The 20,820-nt window shown below is 33.3% G+C and overlaps 2 protein-coding genes across 5 annotated transcripts in view; one reads left to right on the top strand and one right to left on the bottom strand.

Annotated features, from left to right (window-relative positions):
- The window catches only part of LOC124537810 (mucin-2-like), a 60,286-nt gene extending 59,437 nt beyond the window's left edge, over positions 1-849 (top strand). For all 4 annotated transcript variants that reach the window (XM_047114723.1, XM_047114724.1, XM_047114722.1 and 1 more), the window contains one exon: positions 41-849. In XM_047114723.1, the coding sequence (XP_046970679.1) occupies positions 41-279 (239 nt within the window). In that variant the 3' untranslated portion in view covers positions 280-849. The remainder of the gene's footprint in view (positions 1-40) is intronic.
- A 1,287-nt stretch (positions 850-2,136) lies between these two features.
- LOC124537944 (probable cytochrome P450 49a1) lies at positions 2,137-19,906 on the bottom strand. Its single transcript, XM_047114918.1, has 13 exons — positions 19,772-19,906; positions 16,557-16,730; positions 8,702-8,867; positions 8,498-8,587; positions 7,870-7,986; positions 7,461-7,537; positions 6,853-7,048; positions 5,722-5,866; positions 4,464-4,627; positions 4,307-4,385; positions 3,596-3,796; positions 2,628-2,755; positions 2,137-2,368 (listed from the first exon to the last, which is right to left on the bottom strand). Exons 1-12 carry the CDS (start codon positions 19,875-19,877, stop codon positions 2,648-2,650), a joined length of 1,623 nt encoding a protein of 540 aa, XP_046970874.1. The 5' UTR covers positions 19,878-19,906; the 3' UTR covers positions 2,137-2,368; positions 2,628-2,647.
- Between the last annotated feature and the right edge of the window lie 914 nt (positions 19,907-20,820).

The following is a 20,820-nucleotide window of genomic DNA, read 5'->3' as shown; positions in this document are numbered from 1 at the left end:
GTATTTTTATATCGTTTAATGTGTTTTATTATTTTTTCAGATAACTTTGATTCCTCACGAACGAAACCAAAAACAAGGAATGTTAGGGACGTAAGCAAATCCTTCTACGATACAATCAAAGAGAACGCTGGACAATTAACTGGTTTAGAGTACTCAGCAATTGTGGGATCTGTAATGTTCGTAATATTATCATTAGGTGTAACTATTTTTATATATAAGAACAAGGCAAGCCTTAAACGGAAACAAAATGTAGAAATTACAAATACTCATGCTTGCTAAAACGATACGTTTATTTTTGAAATGTAATACATTTTTTTGAAATGTTAATACCTATTTTATAAAACGAATCGATTTTATATGTAACGATAATCACTGCCTTTTAAACTTTTTATATGTCATACGGGCATTTTATATGGATGCCTTTTTTATTATAAGGGTGCCATAGGTTGATAAATTTTGACTATCATATTAGCAATGTAAAACTTGATTATGAACATAATTACCTATATTACTAGTCAAAATACATAATGACCCATTATATTAATGTCAATATATTTTATGTATTTTATTCCCTATATATAATTTTTATACTTATACTCATTTGTGATATTTGTAAATATATAACAATATTATGTTGTGGCCATCCGTTTATAGTTAAGGTTATAATACATTTTATTTTTTTTGTGAAACTGCCATTGTGTGTTGTGTTATATATATGTACTTTATAATTTTAAAAGAACATTACACAACGCAGAATGTTAGGAAATAGATGTTTTTGATGAAATACTAAATGTTTGAATATTGTGTTTGAGTCAATCTAAGTAAAACATTCTATGAATGTGTAAAAAACTGTTTTATTTCATTATACCCTTAGAATTATAATATATAAACTTTTCAAATAAAAAATGAGATTTATTTCTACACCCAAGTGAAACACAATTTCTTTTTCTTATATGTTTGTGTTATTAAGATGATGTAATAAATCAACAAAATTGTTGTCATTTGAGAATAAATTATTAACAGGAATGAAAATATATAAATTAAATCTGATTTAAAGGAATGATAATTAAATGAAATAAAAATGAAACCAAAACAATAGAAAGAGATAGAGAGATAAAAAAGGGAGAAAAACGATGACACGTAACGATTTCTGAAATATCATTTTATTCAAAGTCGCACAAAAGCCTTATAATATGAGATACGAAGCTTGGAAATAAACACTGACGATTTAGTATTAAAAACAATACTTAATTTAAAAATATTTTTATGATAGTAAATATAAATTTCTAATTCAGAGTCAGATAATATTTAAAAAAAAAAAGAACAATCTTACACTTAATTTAATATCAAAACAAAATTATAGCTAATATTCTCATTTAACTGAAATTTTTTGTAACCTATTAAGGTTAAAAATAAAAAAAAATCTATTCAAAATCAAAATGTATATTCAGATTGTGATGTTTGTGAAGATTTGTGTAGTAAGCCGTAAATATATCTTGTGAGATGAAACTATTTATAGTAGGTATGTACTTTTTTAGATATAGGTACAATACATAAGTATGTGCACAATACACTATGGTCAGGGAAATTGCTTCTATTTTAAAATACTGTAGACCCCCCAATCCGACAAACATTTTGCAGGGCATTGTCGTACTATCAAATTTGTCGGATTATAGAGTACCTTGTAATCCAACAAATTACATAGCCATTAATAAGATTATATATGTTATACTCTGAAAGGCCAATCTTTCTCCACTATCATCAGTCTTTAGTCAAACATATCAGATTCGAAATTAATATCAACCGTCACAATTAAAAATAATTATTTATTTAATTCTCTAAATGTTACAAAAAAATAATTATAATTGACTATTTAATATATGATTATTCAGTACAGGAGAGTAACTTTTTATTACTTAAAACGTTTAACTATGATATTGCTATTAACTTTTGCCAGGCGTTTCGAAGACATTACTTATAAAAGCCTCTAATTCATTATTATTATCACAGAACTAACTCAATTTTATAATATTGGTATAATGATTGATGTATCGATTCATTGCTATTTACTTTTATTATAAAAAATATTTGTATTATTGTCTTAAATAAAACGAATGAATTAAATAAAAAAAAATATCTGTTAACATCACTTTAATTTGTATCACAAAATGTTGCTATATTTTCTTCAAAGGCGTTAAGTTTAAGCTATTTCATAAGGATATAAAAATATTGGATTAGTCCACCTGTGCATACGCAAACAAAAATAAAATTACATAATGAATATTTTAATTATAAAAAGTTTATTAACAATATTATAAAACGTATTTCAAATATTCATTTATATCAAAACATCCATTGAACAACAATACAAAATAACATACAAAATAGTAGAATTATTCTACAAGAAGAATCTCGAACTCACCTCAGAACTACGAAATGCCAGAATATGATATGTGACATTACAATCATTATAAAATGTATAAGATACCATCTCAAATTCTCACGAGTGAGATTCGAAGTGCCTACTTACAGAATATCACTATTAGTTAACAAGCTGAGCATCAGTAAGTTATACATGATTTTTTTATATACATATGCTTTTATTATGTATAAAATATGTACATATATATATCTATTATACAGATGTTCATCGATCGATCAATTTTATCCGAATAGGACCGTTTGGCGTGTACATGGGATGTACGTGATATTCCAGCGGCTCGTGATGATACTCCATTCTAAATGAATTCACCATCTGTAAAATAAACCATAATTTATAGTATTAATAAAATAAGTTCGTGTATTGAAAATATTATAATGTATTGCTGCAGTTGATAGATACACTTTGAGCTTGGAGTAGTTGCGCAAAAAGGTTCATTAAAACTATAACAACTCGCCTTATTACCTTCACTGGTTATGGGAGGGCTGGTTTACTATTTTCCGAAATAATTAGAATTTCGATTCAATAGTGAACTGCTGAATGCATTCTTGGCACAATTCGAAGCGTTCTTGATTAATAAAGTAAGTATTCTTGAGTCTTATTTGTTAATAGTTAAAATGCATTTTAAATAATCTTATGTAATTAAATTTCGATTTATAACCATCGTACCATTAAGTACATGAGTACAAATGGTCGGTAGCAATGGTTTGCGATTGAGATCTGCTAACATTTTAAACGACTTTTTAATGAAAATGAGAGCGTGAAATACAACTTCTTTATCACATACTCTTTGAAACGAGAGGTTAACATGATTTTGTTCTGAACATGATACATGATCTGATCTGCAAGGTTAATGAAAGTGTGTAAAGTGTCAGCCTGTAAATTTCCCATTGCTGGGCTAAGGCCTCCTCTCCTACTGAGGAGAAACATATTTATGGGTTGGTGGAATGCACATGTGGCCGAATTTCGATGAAATAAAACACATGCAGGTTTCTTCACGATGTTTTCCGCCGAACACGAAATGATTTATAAACACAATCAAGCTATATAGTGGTGCTTGTCTAGGTTTGAACCCGAAGTCATTGATTAAGATGCACGCGTTATTACCACTGGGCCATCTTAGCTCTTAGGTTAATGACCTGGCTATTAACATACCTTACAAATAACAACTTGCATTTCCAATTCAGCAAATCGTCGTCCAAGACACATCCGTTTCCCGAAACCGAATGGAAGAGAAGCAAACGCATGATGTTTGTATGTGGATCGTTGTAGCCAACGTTCAGGACGAAACTCTGAAGCTTTGGAGAAGTATTCCTCGCTGTTACCCATCACATAATGTTGGAATATTACTTGCGTCTGGAAAACAGACATTATCATGAAATCATATCACGCATTTCTATATTAACAATTTATATATTTTTTATCATGTGGTAGATGAACGAGCAAATAGGACACATGATGGTAATGGTCACCAACGTTTAAAGACAAGGAGGCGCTCAGAAATATTAACCATTCCTTACATCACCGACGCCAGCAACCCTGGGAACTAAGATGTTATATTCCTTGTGAGTTGTGCCTGAAGTTACGCTAAATCACTATATATAAATACATCACTACGATTTCAACACTTTTGTACAATTAGTCTACTAAAAATCTAGGAAAGACTGAACACAAATTGCTAGAGACACAGCCAATTAAATACACAATAAATTTAAAACAACTTCCCTACATACAAGTTGACATAACTTCATAAGTACGTCATTTACAGGATCACTTTCGAATTAGTATTCATATCCAATTCTAATTAAAACAAATCCGTACATACAGAAACCAGACATTTATGAAACGAGATAATGTTTAACTTACACCTTTTGGTATATTGTAGCCACAGATAATAGTATCTTTGGTCAACTGTCTTCCATTACCAATGACAACTGGATACATTCTGTAAAATAAAAAATAAATAACAAAATGGAACACAAATTTAAAATTATCAAATTAATATTATTCCTGTATTGTATACCTTAGAACTTCCTTAATACAGGCCTTTAAATATGGCATTTGAGCCACATCACCAGCTCTCAGTGGTCTGCCTTTCAAAACACCAGATATTTCTTTGTATAGCTTATCCTGTACGTCTGGTCTTTGTGATAATTGATATAAAGTCGAAGCCACTGCATTTGATGTCTGAAATTCAATAAAAGATCATTCGAAAAATATCTTTGAATAACAATTGAATGGCTTATAGTGATCAAAATGCCCCAGTGGTCACGCGTACATCCTAATCGGTGATTGCGGGTTCAATCCAAGGGGTCACCACTAAAGTTTCATGTGCTTAATTTGTGTTTATAATTCATATCGAGTCGATGAAGGAAAATATCGTGAGGAAACCTGCATGTACCTAACTTTAACGAAGGCTACATTTGAATCCACCAATTTCGTTCGTGCAGCGTGATGGAATACCCTAATAATCTTCTCCCCATTGGGAGACCCTAAGGTTTCCTCTCCCACTGGGCTAACCCAGCAGTGGGAAATATATAGGCTGTTATTACAACTGAGTCGAGATGGCCCAGTGGTTAGAACGCGTGCATCTTAACCGATGATTGCGGGTTCAAACCCAAGCAAGCACCGCTTTCGCGTTTCATGTGTTTAATTTGTCTTTATAATTCATCTCGTGCTCAGCGGTGAAGGAAAACATCGTGAGGAAACCTACATGTGACAAATTTCATAGAAATTCTGCCATATGTGTATTCCACCAACCCGCATTGGAACAGCGAGGTGGAATATGTTCCAAACCTTCTCCTCAAAGGGAGAGGAGGCCTTTAGCCAAGCAGTGGGAATTTACAGGCTGCTGTTGTTGTTATTACAACTCTTAGTAATTTATTCGGTCGTAATTTGTGCAAGTAACTATGTACTTATCACATAATCTACCGTCGAATAGCAACACTTTATATCATTGAGTTCTGGTTTTAAGGATGAGTGAGCTAGTGTAAATACAAACACGAGGGACATCTTATTTAGTTATTTCTTACATTGCTAATCTACGCTTTGCCAATCCGCTTACCTCAACAATAAATCCTTCATAAATAATTAGTAAAGATTATCAATCATAATGTGTAATAAATTATCTGAAATAGTACAGCCTCGTGGAATAAACCGTAAACTTTCGGCTTGGAAATTTTGAAGATTTTAGATTAAATAAATATCGAATATTGTATCAATGATTATTCGTCATGGTCAGCTCAGACCACGCTTTAAGTCATCGTAGTTTTCATACGTACCGTGTCAATACCCACAAGGAACATATCCAGTGCTGTCACAGCTGCAACTCTCGGTCCAGCAGCAGCCACTAAATCTTGCAAGAGGGATTTGCTATCATTGTCTCGACATTCTTGCAACGCTCGCTCTACGTGGGATAGAGTTACACTGTGGACGTATTAATGATGTTAATGAAGCATTTATGATCGCTGTTGGAATCATTGATGAGCATGACATTTATTGTAGATATTATATCAATACAAATGCACAGTCGGGGTAAGAAAAGGTTCGTCGCCTTAAGATCTATTTTCGTGTGCTCAGTATGAGCGATAATCAGCTTCACCGATCGAGAATGACATATTGCGTTGCAATGATTTGACGTTTAGATTGAAAATGTACTATGAGTTGAAAACTGACGAAGGTTTTGTTACTCTGACTGTACAAGGATAAGTACATTTTAATGTATATAGTTTCTGGAAATATCAGCCATACTTCTAAATTTCTTTTATAACTACTGAGATAATTTAACTTCAGTTAACAATTGGTCGACTATAGACAGAATTTTGAAAATTAATTAATTAAGTTAAACACGTTGGAATATTAGCCTGTAAAGATTTAATTTATTAAATTTTTAAATATTACTGCATTGATACGCCATACGTAATTAAGCATGTTGATAACGTTACATTCTAAGTTTAGGTGTGTAGACATTTATACAATTTATCCTATTGTTGGACATTTTTAAGTTAAGAGTGAGGTTATGATGACAGTTGCTACATAAGCGGCTGAATACCAGCGCCTCGCCCCTATTCGATTTGCATCATATCATATCATATATCTTGATTTGAGGTTCATTATTTAAGCTTTGACATATTTTTGTAGATTGTTATATGTTTTGATTTTGAAATAATTTGTCTCATTTATTTCCAAACAATTGTTGAAGTAATTACAAAGTAATTACATGTTTTAGTTATAGGTAATAAATTGTACTTTAAAAAAAAAATCGAATCTGTCTTCTAACACTATGGTTATACTAATATAACTCAAAAGAAAACTACGTTGAATAATTAATTGGTAGGTAATATTCCTGAAATTCTTAACGAAATGACCTCACTGAACTGTCAATTGTGACAAACAAAAATATAATTAATTACCTCAGTATAGTGTCCAAAGCAGCTACATATTTCTTGAACATTGTGGTCGGATAAATTCTCCACCAAGGAGCTCTCAATTCCAATTCACCCACACAAAGAAAGAATGTGTTAACAGCATCTATTAAATGCTGACTTTCTGAACCTTCGCGTGACTCAAAACATCCCAGCCTCGTATCTAATGCTATTAATCCTAAAGCTGAAATAACATAAGATCCATCTTAAAAAAATGGAAATAAGAACTAATTAATTCATAGCAGAATTGACAAATAACAAGATTATTACGATTATTTATATTTCTGAAATAAAAATGGTGGAAAATAGTCAAAAATCAAAAGATACTTAATTCAAGTACGCGAAATCACTTTTGAATCGTCATTTAACAACTTAATATAGTTGAGTAGAATCGGTTTGGAAAATAGATTCAACCGAGAAGAACCGACAAGAAACTTAGTAGTTGATTGTTGTCTGATTGAATTATCAATACAATCAATTTTCTGAATTAGCGGTAGTTTTCCATTTAAATGATGATTCAAAAGTACTTCTTAAATAAACAGTATATTGATTTGATTTATGAAATATTCCAGTTTTTGGAAATATAATCGACTTACATTCCAAAGACCATTTGTGAACTTCATTTAAGAAATCGCTTGGAGTTTCTGATTCACTATTTCTTATTTCTCGCACCCTGTAAATTTGAAAATGTAAGCGTATTCAGTTACATTTTTAACAAGAATCTTTGATATTTGTTTATCATATCATAATTAAGGAATTATAACTATTGTTTTTAAAAAACACGTTTTCCAAATGATAACTAAAATTACTTAAGTTACACAAGGTACAAAAAAGAATCCTAAAACATATAAAACCTCATTTTATCTTGTACTTTTTTGAAAAAGGCTCATAATTTTTTGTCCAGTGAAACTGAATTGTGATCCAAAAGAAAAAAAAATGCTGTAATTCTCGTCATATTACCAAACAGTTATACGTACAGACACTAATCTTAATTATTTTATTCACCTGTTAACAAAAGCATCAGCTACTTCTCCGACCTGTTCAGTATATTGCGCCGCAGCACCGGTACTTAAGGCCACTCGAGATACTTTTGTCCTAAACGCTGCCCAGGAATCACCGTGCCTGATAAATTTAAATTCAAAATCATAAATTATTCAATTAATATAATTTTAAAAATTACATCGTTCATCTGTTATTCCAGTTTTATATTAATTTACAAAAAAAGAAAGTAGAATTTCAATTTAGTGAATTGGAATCCTACTTTCCATTTTTTGTGTTTCTCATAGCCTAAATAGATGAAATTGCTATTGTAATACGACCAAAAAAGATATCAAGCTCAGAACATGATATTACTAACAGTATATAAGTAATAATTTGATTTGCCTAAATTATTTTTACTAGATCAACCAGGGTTTGGAACAGTACAGATGTCTAGCAATTTCAGTCTTTTCCACATTATAAGACAAAAATTGCTGAACATCTGGTAGTTTTTATTGCAGACAATTAGACTGTAAAGCCAATATTAGATTTTTCCAAGTCGCCATATTTCATGAATTTATAACATTGTGGTAAAAGACTTTTGTGTAATATGCACAATATTTGTAGAATCTGTTAAAAATATACACGAACTTACACAGCAATAACTCCAGCACAATGTTCTTCAGCTCCGAAGAAGTCTTTCCTCAACTTATGTTTGTAATAATTTAAGGACGGCATCGAAGGTCTGGAATTAAACGTACATTAAGACCTACATCAGTTGGAAATTACACAGAGTAGAAACATAATGATTTGAATCATTGAAACCAACCACAGAGTATCAGTTGATTAATATTCCTACCTGTGAGGAGCAGCGTCTTCTCCTCGAAAGACCCTTTCAACCTCTCCAGCGTCAAATACAAAGAGCATGTCCGGTCTTCCCAGTAGACCCGCCATTTTAACGCACTTGCCATACTGCTGTCGTAGCGAAAGGCATACTTTATCCACGTGCTCCACTGAATAACCACCTGGATGTAAATATAAAATATTCAAGTTTTAATAAACTTACAACTTGTAAGCCTATTAAAAGGACAACACTCGAGATATATAACAGAAATATGCAGCCGAATACCAATCTACTTTGGGTGTAAATTTCTCGCCTGAAAAACCATTACCATTTATTTAATGAAAGCTTTATAATTTATGTGTATAATAATTATTTAATAATAAGTACACCCAAAAATTTCGTAACACTTTTAATGGTTAATAAAAAATACATCTGCATCCGAACTAGGAGACCGGTGGGGCATCAGAAGCCAGCGCCTTACCCTAACCCCATTTAAACTATTTTCTTTATAGTTTAACACAGCCAAAAATATAAAATAAAAATTAAATATATTAAATATAAAGGCACACCATCCTCTAATTCCCAGACGTATGTTACATCTATTTGGGCTAAAAAAAAAGAATAAAATCCTTGTTTTCCCTTGAGAAATAGAGGTACATTATTTTTTTTATAAATAAACAATAGACAAAATAAAAAAGTTGCATGAAAGCAATAATGTGTTCAATCATATGTTGTATATAACATTAGTGTTACATTTATATATAACTTTCACTTAATGACAAGAGAAGATAATATACTATAATAATGATCACGCACACCTCATCATTACGAATCGTGATGTGGAAACACGCTAACACGCTATTTGTCGCGCATATACATAATGCAAATTTAAGACTTATGTCGTTTTCATAAGGATACCATCATCGGAAAAAAATGGGACCCCACGGGAAGCACTACCTTTCAAACAAAAAAAAAAATTATCAAAATCGGTCCACCCAGTGAAAAGTTATGAGGTAACAAACATAAAAAAATAAAATAAAAAGAATAAAAATACAGACGAATTGATAACCTCCTCCTTTTGGAAGTCGGTTGAAAAGTAGTTCGGTGCCTTAGATCAGAGAGTCGCATGGTTTCGGGAAGAAACGCGCGCGCCTTCTCACCCCGCCTCAATAGGCGCCGCAGGGACCAGGGGGGGTCTCAGTACCTCGGAAATCCCCCCTAGGTGTTGGAGGCCCGCAAAAGCCTATCGAGCGTCAGGGCATCACGGTAGCATGCGTAAGCGAATGTGCCCGCCGGTACCGCTGATTTTTTAGTGGGTATTACGGTGTATCTGGGAAGCGCGTAAGGCGTTTTACCAGCGAAATAAAAATAGGAAGCTACATGCGACCGGTTTGACTGTATTGGCTTACCTACATCACTGAATCAGAACTATTGCTTAAGATTCACATCTTCTATATTATCATACATACATACTTACAATTACTAATCGTTTTTTAATGATGATATTGAATTGACAAAATCAGTATAATTTTCGTATACAAGCGAACACCATGCCTATAACATAAATCGTCAAACCGAATTCGTGCATCTAAAATGTCATGGCTAATTACAACCTTGTGCCGATTCCGATATTTCGTAATCGCTCATCATTGTTATGAAAGTTTTTGTACTCATTTTGTATTCAGAGCACGGGTACCATTAAATAACTTGGAAATGACATCGCGTGCACTAGTTAACATATTATTTCACTAGCTAACCGTCCCAGATTCACACGAGTATACAACCTACTAGTAGACGCCCGCGACTTCCCTCGCGTCATGTGTTAGCAAAAAAAAAATAGCGCGTCCTTTCAACAACAACAACAGCCTGTAAATTCCCACTGCTGGGCTAAAGGCCTCCTCTCCCTTTGAGGAGAAGGTTTGGAACATATTCCACCACGCTGTTCCAATGCGGGTTAGTTGAATACACATGTGGCAGAATTTCTACGAAATTTGTCACATGCAAGTTTCCTCACGATGTTTTCCTTCACCGCTGAGCACGAGATGAATTATAAAGACAAATTAAGCACATGAATCAGCGGTGCTTGCCTGGGTTTGAACCCGCAATCATCGCTTAAGATGCACGCGTTCTAACCACTGGGCCATCTCGACTTTCTTGGAGTTCATATTTGCTTCAAACCAAATTTCATGATTTTCGGTTCAGCGGCTTAGTGGTAAAAGATCGACACACATATAGACAGACAGAGTTACTTTCACATTTATAATATGAATATAGTTCTACTTTTATTTAAAAAAAAATGTTTTTTTTTATTCGGCTATGAAAGTTGAAATTTCGGCATTTCTCTACTATAATATGCATGTATGTATTATACATGTAAATTCCTTTTGAATCAACACGTCTATTAATAAAAACCGCATTTAAAACCATTGCGTTGTTTAAATTTAAACAAACAGACAGCGGGAGGCCTCTTTTATATTGTGTAATTATTACAAATTACCAATCTTAATTACACTAAGCGTGGGACCCTGTAACCAAAACCGTATAGGTATATTTGTATAATAATGTCTAATATTAGAGGTAAATGAGTTAATATTCTATATAGTTTGGATATTTAAATTATACCGAGAACGAATGATTAAAAAAATATTACATCTTCTCATCTTGGTGACAGGGCTTTGTGCAAGCCCGTCTGTGTAGGTACCACCCACTCATTAGTTATTCTACCGCCAAATAACAGTACTCATTATTGTTGTGTTCCGGATTGAAGGGTGAGTGAGCCAGTGTGACGACAGGCACAAGAGACATAACATCTAAGTCCCAAGGTTGGTGGCACATGGACGATGTAAGGAATAGTTAATATTTCTTATAGCACCATGAAAAAAAGCAAATATAAAATACAGATAAAATAAAAAAAAAACAAAAGTAATATTTGTATTTGGTAAACTTTTCAAAAATGGAAGTTCTCAAATCGACACTTTTTCTGTAACACTATCGTATTACAACTGTCTTAATCAGTCATAAACAATCTATAGTCATGGAATTAACTCTGTCTGTCTGTCTGACGCTCTTTCACAACCAAACCGCTGAACCGAATTTAATGAAATTTGATATGAAGCAAAATTGAACTTTAAAAAATGACATAGGCTACTTTTTTTGCTGGACACATGACAAACCTAAAGTGCGAGCAAACCGCGTGCGACTACCAGTAATTATATAAAATTGAAAAGATTGATTGTTTGAATATAGATAATCAACAAATTATAACTTGCGAGTTTAGTTCCGTAATACCACTATGAGTGAAAAATTGAACATCATTTTAGAGTCCTAGATTAAAGAATATATTTTGTGCGCTTTACACATTTCATAAATATTCATACGTATTTATGAATAAGGCTTTAAACGCATTGGTGTCTTTTCGATGGCGTTACAACACACCGTCCGTGGTGTAACTTGCCTAGCCAGGTACATATGTTAAAATAGCTAATCGATATATATATATATATAATATATATAAATATATCGAGAAGAAACAAGCTCTTGACCAATGATATCGTGTCAATTTGCTATCAAAAGTTTTTTATTCCCGTTATGTTTGGAAAAAGTATACGTATAACATATTTACATACGTTATATATATCGTTTTAAATATTCTACAGACGTAATTTTGTGTTTCATATCTTGTCTCTTTAAAATGCAGAAATGCGTTGAACAACCACAGATATATGAGGCATTGTAATATACATAGTTCAACGACCTTGAGTGACTTCCTTTACGGTCATATATTATATAAAATTCCGCAGACATTTTTAACTTTGCCGTTTCGTAAATTCAAATCGTTTATAAAAAATACATTAGTAAAAAAAGTATATTTATTCGTACAAGATTTTATAGACGATAAAAAAGCTTGGAATGAATACCTGTTGACTTCCAGGCAGGATACATTACACACATATATAATTGTATTTAACTAATATGTATATGTATATATATAATTGTATTTACTAATATTTCCGTTTTTTTTTGTCCCAACATTTTTTTTTCTTTTTTTTTGTAATTTTGTTTATTTGTTTCTCATGCAAGTGATTTTCTTGTAAATCTTTTTGAGAAATAAAGATCTTTAAACCGTAATAAGATTGTATTTTTTAAATGTTGAAAAAGAATAACAACTGAGTTTCTTGTCGGTTCTTCTCAGTAGAATCTACTTTCCGAACCGGCGGTAGCTTCACTTCATTGTTAAATGACGATTCAAAAGTGCATGTAAAAGCCCACTTGAATAAAGTTTATTTCGATTTTGATTTTATAAAGAACAGCTAACAGCTATATTATCAAGTGACCTAAACTATACCGTTAAGCTAAAAAGCGTCATATCCAGTATTGATAAATATTTAAATCAAATTGACAAGTTACTTTACTTTATGATACACCACACAGATCATCATCCCCCTACCCTTAACCCAATTTTTGAAGTCGTCGTAATGTCTTCTTCTTCCATACTTCCCTATCTGACGTCATTTCACAAGTAACATTCTTTCCAACCATATCATCTTTCACACAATCCACCCATCGTTTCATTGGTCGTACCCTACCTCAATATCCATCCACATTCATTCTCAAGACCTTCCTCACAATATGTTCCACATAACAGATAAAATAAATAAATACAACACAGATTAAGCCTTAATAATAGAGGCGTATAATTTTTGCGACCTTATCGCTACATAGCGATCTCTTCCCGCTAGCATTTAATAACAACGAATTGGGTTTTTCCCGGAAAAATATTACCGGTATCAACGCGGAAGATGATGAAGTATCGTCGGACTTTTGAAAGCAGATAATATAAAAATATATGGAGCCCTATCTCTCTATTCGACATAAAGGTACATTTGTGTTTGTGCACTCACACATGCATTATAATTTTAATAGTACAACAATAACAGCTTCTAAATTTCTCACTGTTGGGCTAAAGCCTCCTCTCCCTTTCGGAGAGAAGGTTTGGAATATATTTCACCACGCTGTTCCAATGCGGTTTGGTGGAATACACATATATCAGAATTTTAATGAAATTAAAAGCATGCAGGTTGCCTAACTATGTTTTTCTACACCACCGAGCACGAGATGAATGATAACACAAATTAGGCAAGTGATTATTCAGTGGTGCTAGCCTGGGTTTGAACCCGCAATCATCTATTAAGATGCACGCGTTCTAACCACTGGTCCATCTCGGATCCAGATATTAAGTTTAGTTAGTAAACAAATCCTTTATACGAACTCACACTACTATACAGATGGGCTTTTCAAAATACACAGTGACCAAATTTGGCTCATAGTAACTAACGTCGTGAACACGTTATTTAAGAGAGATTTATTATGGTGAGATACTCTCAAGCGTGTGTGTCAATAACGCTTAGGCTCATTTATTCAAGTAGGTTTTACATAATACCTTAATCTTAAAAACAATTATATGTAAATGCACGTGACCGTCAAATATCTTGTTGACACAAGTTATAAACCAATAAAATAAAAATAAAATTTGGGATTGATCATGTCTGTATGAATTCAGACACTGATATATATACATATATGTATTTATGTTATAGGGAGCAAACGATAGAAAGCGATCACCACCGCCCCTAAACATCTGTAACACCGGGAGCTTGCAGGTGCGTTGCCGGCCTTTAAGGAAGGAGTACGCTCTTTTTTCGAAGCAAACTCAAACTCAAATAACTTTATTCAATATAGAAGCATTACACTTTCTTATTGATGGTCAATTGAAACACTACCACCGGTTCGGAAAAGAAAATACCCTGACCTGAGAAGAACCGGCGAAAGAAACTCAGCGGGTTTTTGTGTCTCATATATTATATAAACAATTTAATATGAGATGAAATAGCCAAGAGGCGATCGTTTCATTCCCAAGGTGTGCTATCGAAGGTTTTGTTTATTACTCTAGATGAGAATTTTCTATGAACACATTGCGCTTTTTTGCTTACGTGTGAATTAATAGGACTGACATTGAAGATGCAGAATGAAACCGAACGAATTTACCGTATACGTTTAATTAAGTGATTAAATATAACAATTAATTATTTCTCATTTCTCATATGTGACAATCTATCGATGTCGGAACAAAACGTGAAGATCTTTAAAATCAATTACAATTAAATAAAATCGAACGGTATAACGCACTCAGTGAATTGCTGGGTGGTCCCCACGGTATGGTATTTCTTGGTAGGGCTCGATGTTTGGGAGGTCTTGCGAAACAAAGCCGCGACGGTGGCAACAGGTGGTAGCTTCATGGAACGGCCGTGAATCATGCATAGTGATTATTTCTTAAAATGTATCTACTCATATATTTGTTGTTTTTCATTGTTCTTTTTTTTAAATATAGAAATGATTTATTTCGTATTTTTATGTCATATGTTGCGCTGAATAATATTTATCTCAATCTTATATCAAACTAGCTTGTAGTGTGTGTGTAGCAAAAATTGTAAAAATAAAAATATTTTGGTATATGTACCATTTATATGCATTTAGTAAAAAGCGGTTATTTTAATATAACAAACAGACACTCCAATTTTACTATATGTTAAGATAAAATGTATAGCAATTCCCAATTCTTCACATAGTTTTTGAACTGTAATGACATAGTTTGTGAATAACATTCAATGGACTCTCTTGTAGACTGAAGATTAAAAAAAAAACAAATTCCGAGACAATAGTCGTTATTTATAATAGGATAATTAACTGGTTTTCATATCCTATCCTATATATTGTATAAATCCATTTTATATTATTTAGTAGAGGTCAAGGAACCCAGTAAAAGTTGGGGTCCCAATGGGGTCGGTGACGTCACTTGCTTGTATTCTGTGTCTATCGTACATATAGGCAAGCAAGGTTAACAAGTAAGTGACTTCATCATAAGCCCGGCCAATCAGAAGCGTTTTGTGTAATATGACAAATATTTAAAAAAATGAAAAAAAAATAATAAATAAATTAATTTGTATTTTCAACTTTCGTTAATAAATAACCATTTTAAAACTCATTATTTATACTGATTACAATAATAGTCGAAATAGCCTATTTATATCTCACATCTCGATACAGATCTTTATCAACTTGTAACGTTCTTTTAAAACGCGGTCAATGATGAGGATTTCATAAAGTAAATCAAAAGACCATTGTTTAAAATAAGATAAAAATATAAATTGCACTTAAATACTGTTTTTTCATAAACAACAACAGCCTGTAAATTCCCACTGCTGGGCTAAAGGCCTCCTCTCCCTTTGAGGAGAAGGTTTGGAACATATTCTACCACGCTGTTCCAATGCGGGTTGGTGGAATACACATGTGGCAGAATTTCTATGGAATTTGTCACATGCAGGTTTCCTCACGATGTTTTCCTTCACCGCTGAGCACAAGATGAATTATAAAGACAAATTAAGCACATGAATCATTAAACACATGAATCGTTTTTTCATATGATAAAACATTAATCCAAGGTTTCTTAAGATGCTCATTCAGAATCCAAACTTCAAAGATAATATACCTCAGTTTTGAGGTCAATGAGTATTGACCTGATTCATTGACCTCACAACGTTTTGCATTTATCTTTCAAAGATTACATATAAAGTCAGATTAGCTTAATCTCAAAAGCACGCTGAGATACAAAACTCACATTATTTCGTCAGTTTTAAGAATAAAATGTCGAAAGCGCCGAGATGGTACATTTAATTTTATGACTTAAAGATTTTACTTTAAATCTCATTTTTCAATGAAACAATTTTGGCGCTTAAGCTTATTTTCCTTTTGGATGATTATTGTTGTGCACATAATTACAAAATTTATTAATAATTACACTGGGGTCACTTACCAATATAAGGTATGAATCTCCAAGTGTTGCCCAGTAATGGAAGCGGCTTTGGTCCAGGTACTTCGTCCCAGGACTTCACAGCGGGGCCTATAGATTCCAGCACAGAGGCCACAGCGTGCGTCGATCGGGCTCGTTGGCCCTTAGCAGGACAAGCTTGAGGTCGAGACAGGTTTCCTAAAATACATTAATACATTATTAAATGTTACAACGTTGTTGTTAATTTTAAAGCAAGTTATTATTGTGGGTAAGTATATGTAATAGTTTGCTTGCGGTACCATCATCAAAAGAAGCTAAGCTATTATTTAAAATGTGTGAATAGAAGTTTACCTTTTCGATTTTAACACCTTATATAAAAAAAACAGACAATTGATGTATTATATTATTTTATTAGTGATGTAATATTAAGTTAATTAGATGTTAAGTTTGTTTGTATATTGTGTTTTGCTTGTACGGGGGTGACATAGTCAATCTGTTGACTAAACTCCCAGGTATAATTAAAGAATAATGAAAAAAAGTTATTATTGTACCCTGAGATACTCCTTATTACATCAGCTTTTTGCCAATGAAAGTCCCGTCAAAATCGGTCCAGTCGCTCCAAAGATTAGCAGAAACAAACAGACAGACAGACTAAGAGAATTTAAAAAATATATTATTATGCTAAGTATGTATTTGTACCGAGTATACATATGTACGCATTTTGTAAAAAGCAGTTATGTTAATAATACGAATAGATACTCCAATCTATACTTCTAAATTATAAATGTGTAAGTAATTCTGTCTGTCTGTCGGTCTTTCAATACTAAACCACTGAGCTGAATTTGATGAAAATTGTTATGAAGCAAATTTGAACTACAAAGAAGGACATAGGCTACTTCATTGCCTAACACAACAATCAACAACAACAACAGCCTGTAAATTCCCACTGCTGGACTAAAGGCCTCCTCTCCCTTTGAGGAGATGGTTTGGAACATATTCCACCACGCTGTTCCAATGAGGGTTGGTGGAATACACATGTGGCAGAATTTCTATGTAATTTGTCACATGCAGGTTTCCTCTTGTTTTCCTTCACCGCTGAGCACGAGATGAATTATAAAGACAAATTAAGCACATGAATCAGCGGTGCTTGCCTGGGTTTGAGCTCGCAATCATCGGTTAAGATGCACGCGTTCTAACCACTGGGCCATCTCGACGACACACGACAAGAAAACATCTAAAACGCAAGCGGACCATGGTGACACTTGTTTTATTATACGTATAAATAAAGTAAAATCTCATTAAACTTTCTAAAAGATATACTAACGTTCAATATATATAAAACCAAGCGAAATTCGGATCTTTCAAGTAATCATACTTTTATATATTATTCACTTTGAACAAAAACCTCAACAGCCTTCTTGTAAAAGTCAAGAACACATAATGGGTTTTTAATTATTTACTTTACTAGCTGTGCCTGCGACCTTGTACTCGAAAAAAAATATTGTAGTCTGAGTTGCTCTTTATTACATCAGCTATCGGCCAGTGGAAGTCCCGTCAAAATCGGTCCAGCCGTTCCAGAGATTAGCCGGAACAAACAGACAGACAGACAAAAATTGTAAGAAATTTCATTTTGTTATGTGTACCGTGTATACATACATATGCATTGAGTAAAAAAGGGCTATTTTAATATTACAAACAGATACTTCAACTTAATTATATGTATAGATTACACTCTTATCAAAGGTTAATCCTTAATTATAAATAGATGCGGCAATTACTTTATGCTTATATATTAGATGTTTAAAATCCAAGTATTGTAAACATAGCAATTCCTCTATTAGTGATTCGTCTAAGTGTTCAAAAAATGTATCTGAGGGCACGGCAGTGTTCCAGCCAAGTCTCGAGCAAAACCGGCACGGTCGTATCATCTTTTCTCGAAGCGATTCGCGGCTGTTTCGCCCCCTCTATATCTTCGAAGTGGACAAAGCTAGGAGTTTGGGTTTTCGGTGAATAATAGAAGCATTAAAACAAAGCTTAACTTCGAAATTACATGCCAATTGAATTAATAGTTTAGGATTTACGGTCGATCAAAGTTACAACATTTTGTCACTCACTGACCGATCATCAAAAATCTAAGGTACTTCTAGCAGACTTAGAAACTTCAAATTTTGCACCAAGATAGGTCATTAGCCATATATAAAGGAAAAATTATAAAAACATTAAAAAAGACTTGGCTTCTATGAGATCTCAAAACTTTTTACGATGGAAAGACTGCATCGAGAGACTTGGCATTTTTTTACATTTAATGTTTTTGGTGGGATTTATTTTAGATATAAAAGAATACTTAAGAAAAACCACATCAAAACATTGCATACGTTTTGAAATATTTATATTTGAAATCGGTTCTTTCTTATCCTTTATTTTCTTTTTTATTTAAACGCAATTCAATATGGATGAATAATGCAACTTGATCATGATCTTAATAGCATAACAAGTAATCATTAACAGGTATGTCCTAGGCAACGTCCAATTTAAAATATATACATGTCGGAGACGGTCATGAATTCCTTAGCGTAACGAAGCGCGGCACGAATCCCGCGTGGCGGCAGCACTGTCATTACGTCACGACGCGACTAACTTCGTGCTACGACGGAGCCTACCCGGTGGAGGCGCTCAGAGACGACTCACTTACGATTCCGCTCTCGTGAAGATCAGTACCTCCATCCTAGGAACTGTCATTCGCTTCGTTGTCAAGTGTGATACTGAATTCCTACTAAGTGTATTAAGTACTTTAAACGTAGAGTAAACGTGTTCCTGTATTCGCGGTTTCCTCTTTTCTCGATCACCCTAGTAATACGCCCCTATGATGCCTGACGATCGTACTGATGTCGCTGTCAATCCGACATACATATATCTATATCAATATTATAAATGTGTAAGTAGCCGTGTCTGTCGTTCTTTCACGACCAAACAACGTTATGAGGCAAACTTGAACTCCAAAAAAGGACATAGGCTCTTTTTTAGCCTAACACATGACAACCCTTTAAAACGCGAGCAAATCTGCGGGCAACTAGCATACTATAAGTAATTTAATTTCACGTCCTTTCTATTTTTAAACTTAAACGATTTTTATTAAAAAAAAATTGTAAGTACAAAGTTGAGTATTGGTTGAAGGCGATTTTGTTTTCATTTACATTTTTCTTGTTAAATAAAATTATTAAAAAATATTAAATAAATACCTATATCTGTTGTATCAGCCGCTTGATTCACGAGACTTGAAGTTCCCAGGCTCCGACCTCTGAGGCGCTGGAGAGGCCATTTCACAACTAAGGCTCTATGTCTCATTGTAGGCTACTGTAAAAAACAAAGTTAAAAAACTTTTATGAAAGAAGCTATTTATACATATGTATATTATATTATACATTTGTAATAACTTAGTGGTAAGGCTTTGTGCAAGACCGTCTGGGTAGGTACCACCCACTCATCAGATAATCTACAGCCAAACAACAGTAGTTGGTATTGCTGTATTCCGGTTTATAGGGTGATTGAGCCAGTGTAACTACAGGCACAAGGGACATCAAATCTAATTCCCAAGGTGGCGAATTGGCGATGAAAGGGATGGTTAATGTTTCTTAAATTACAGCGCCATTGTCTATCGGCGGTGGTGACCACTTACCATCAGGTGGCCCATATGCTCGTCCAACCAATAGCATAAAAAATGCAACATAAAAATTGCGTTAAATGCACATTGTAACGTTCGTGTATTATTTTGATAGTCATCACATCCTGTTGCCCGCGCCTCGCAAAACGTTCATAATGTTACCTTCAACTAAAGCTGCTATTAAAGTTGCATCATTATGTAATCTTAAAGATAAATATATTCTTACATTTACCTGTATCCATACTAATAATATAAATGTGAAAGTAACTCGGTCTGTTTGTGTTTTACAGCTAAACTATTGACTCGAATTTGATTAAATATTGTATAAAGCATGCTAGAAATCTAGGAAAGGAAACCTAGAAATATGAGTGTAGCCGCAGACGACAACCAATATAGTATTGGTGTATGTAAATATAATTTACTTTTTAACAAATTTAAAAAGTTTATTACGTCTGGATTCATCAAATATATTATATCATTAATTAAAGTAGTTCAATTAAGGTTTAAGGTTTTAGATTCCATCACAGGACTGATCCAATACTAATTGTAAATCTGTTGTTTTGAAATGAGCAACTATGCAAGTTTATTTTTCTCGCTAGACGCTGCTTTCCGAAACGAAGATACTGT

Source organism: Vanessa cardui, chromosome 19, assembly GCF_905220365.1.
Source record: "Vanessa cardui chromosome 19, ilVanCard2.1, whole genome shotgun sequence".
Taxonomy (NCBI): Eukaryota; Metazoa; Arthropoda; class Insecta; order Lepidoptera; family Nymphalidae; genus Vanessa; species Vanessa cardui.
This window is presented reverse-complemented; position numbering and strand designations above follow the sequence as displayed.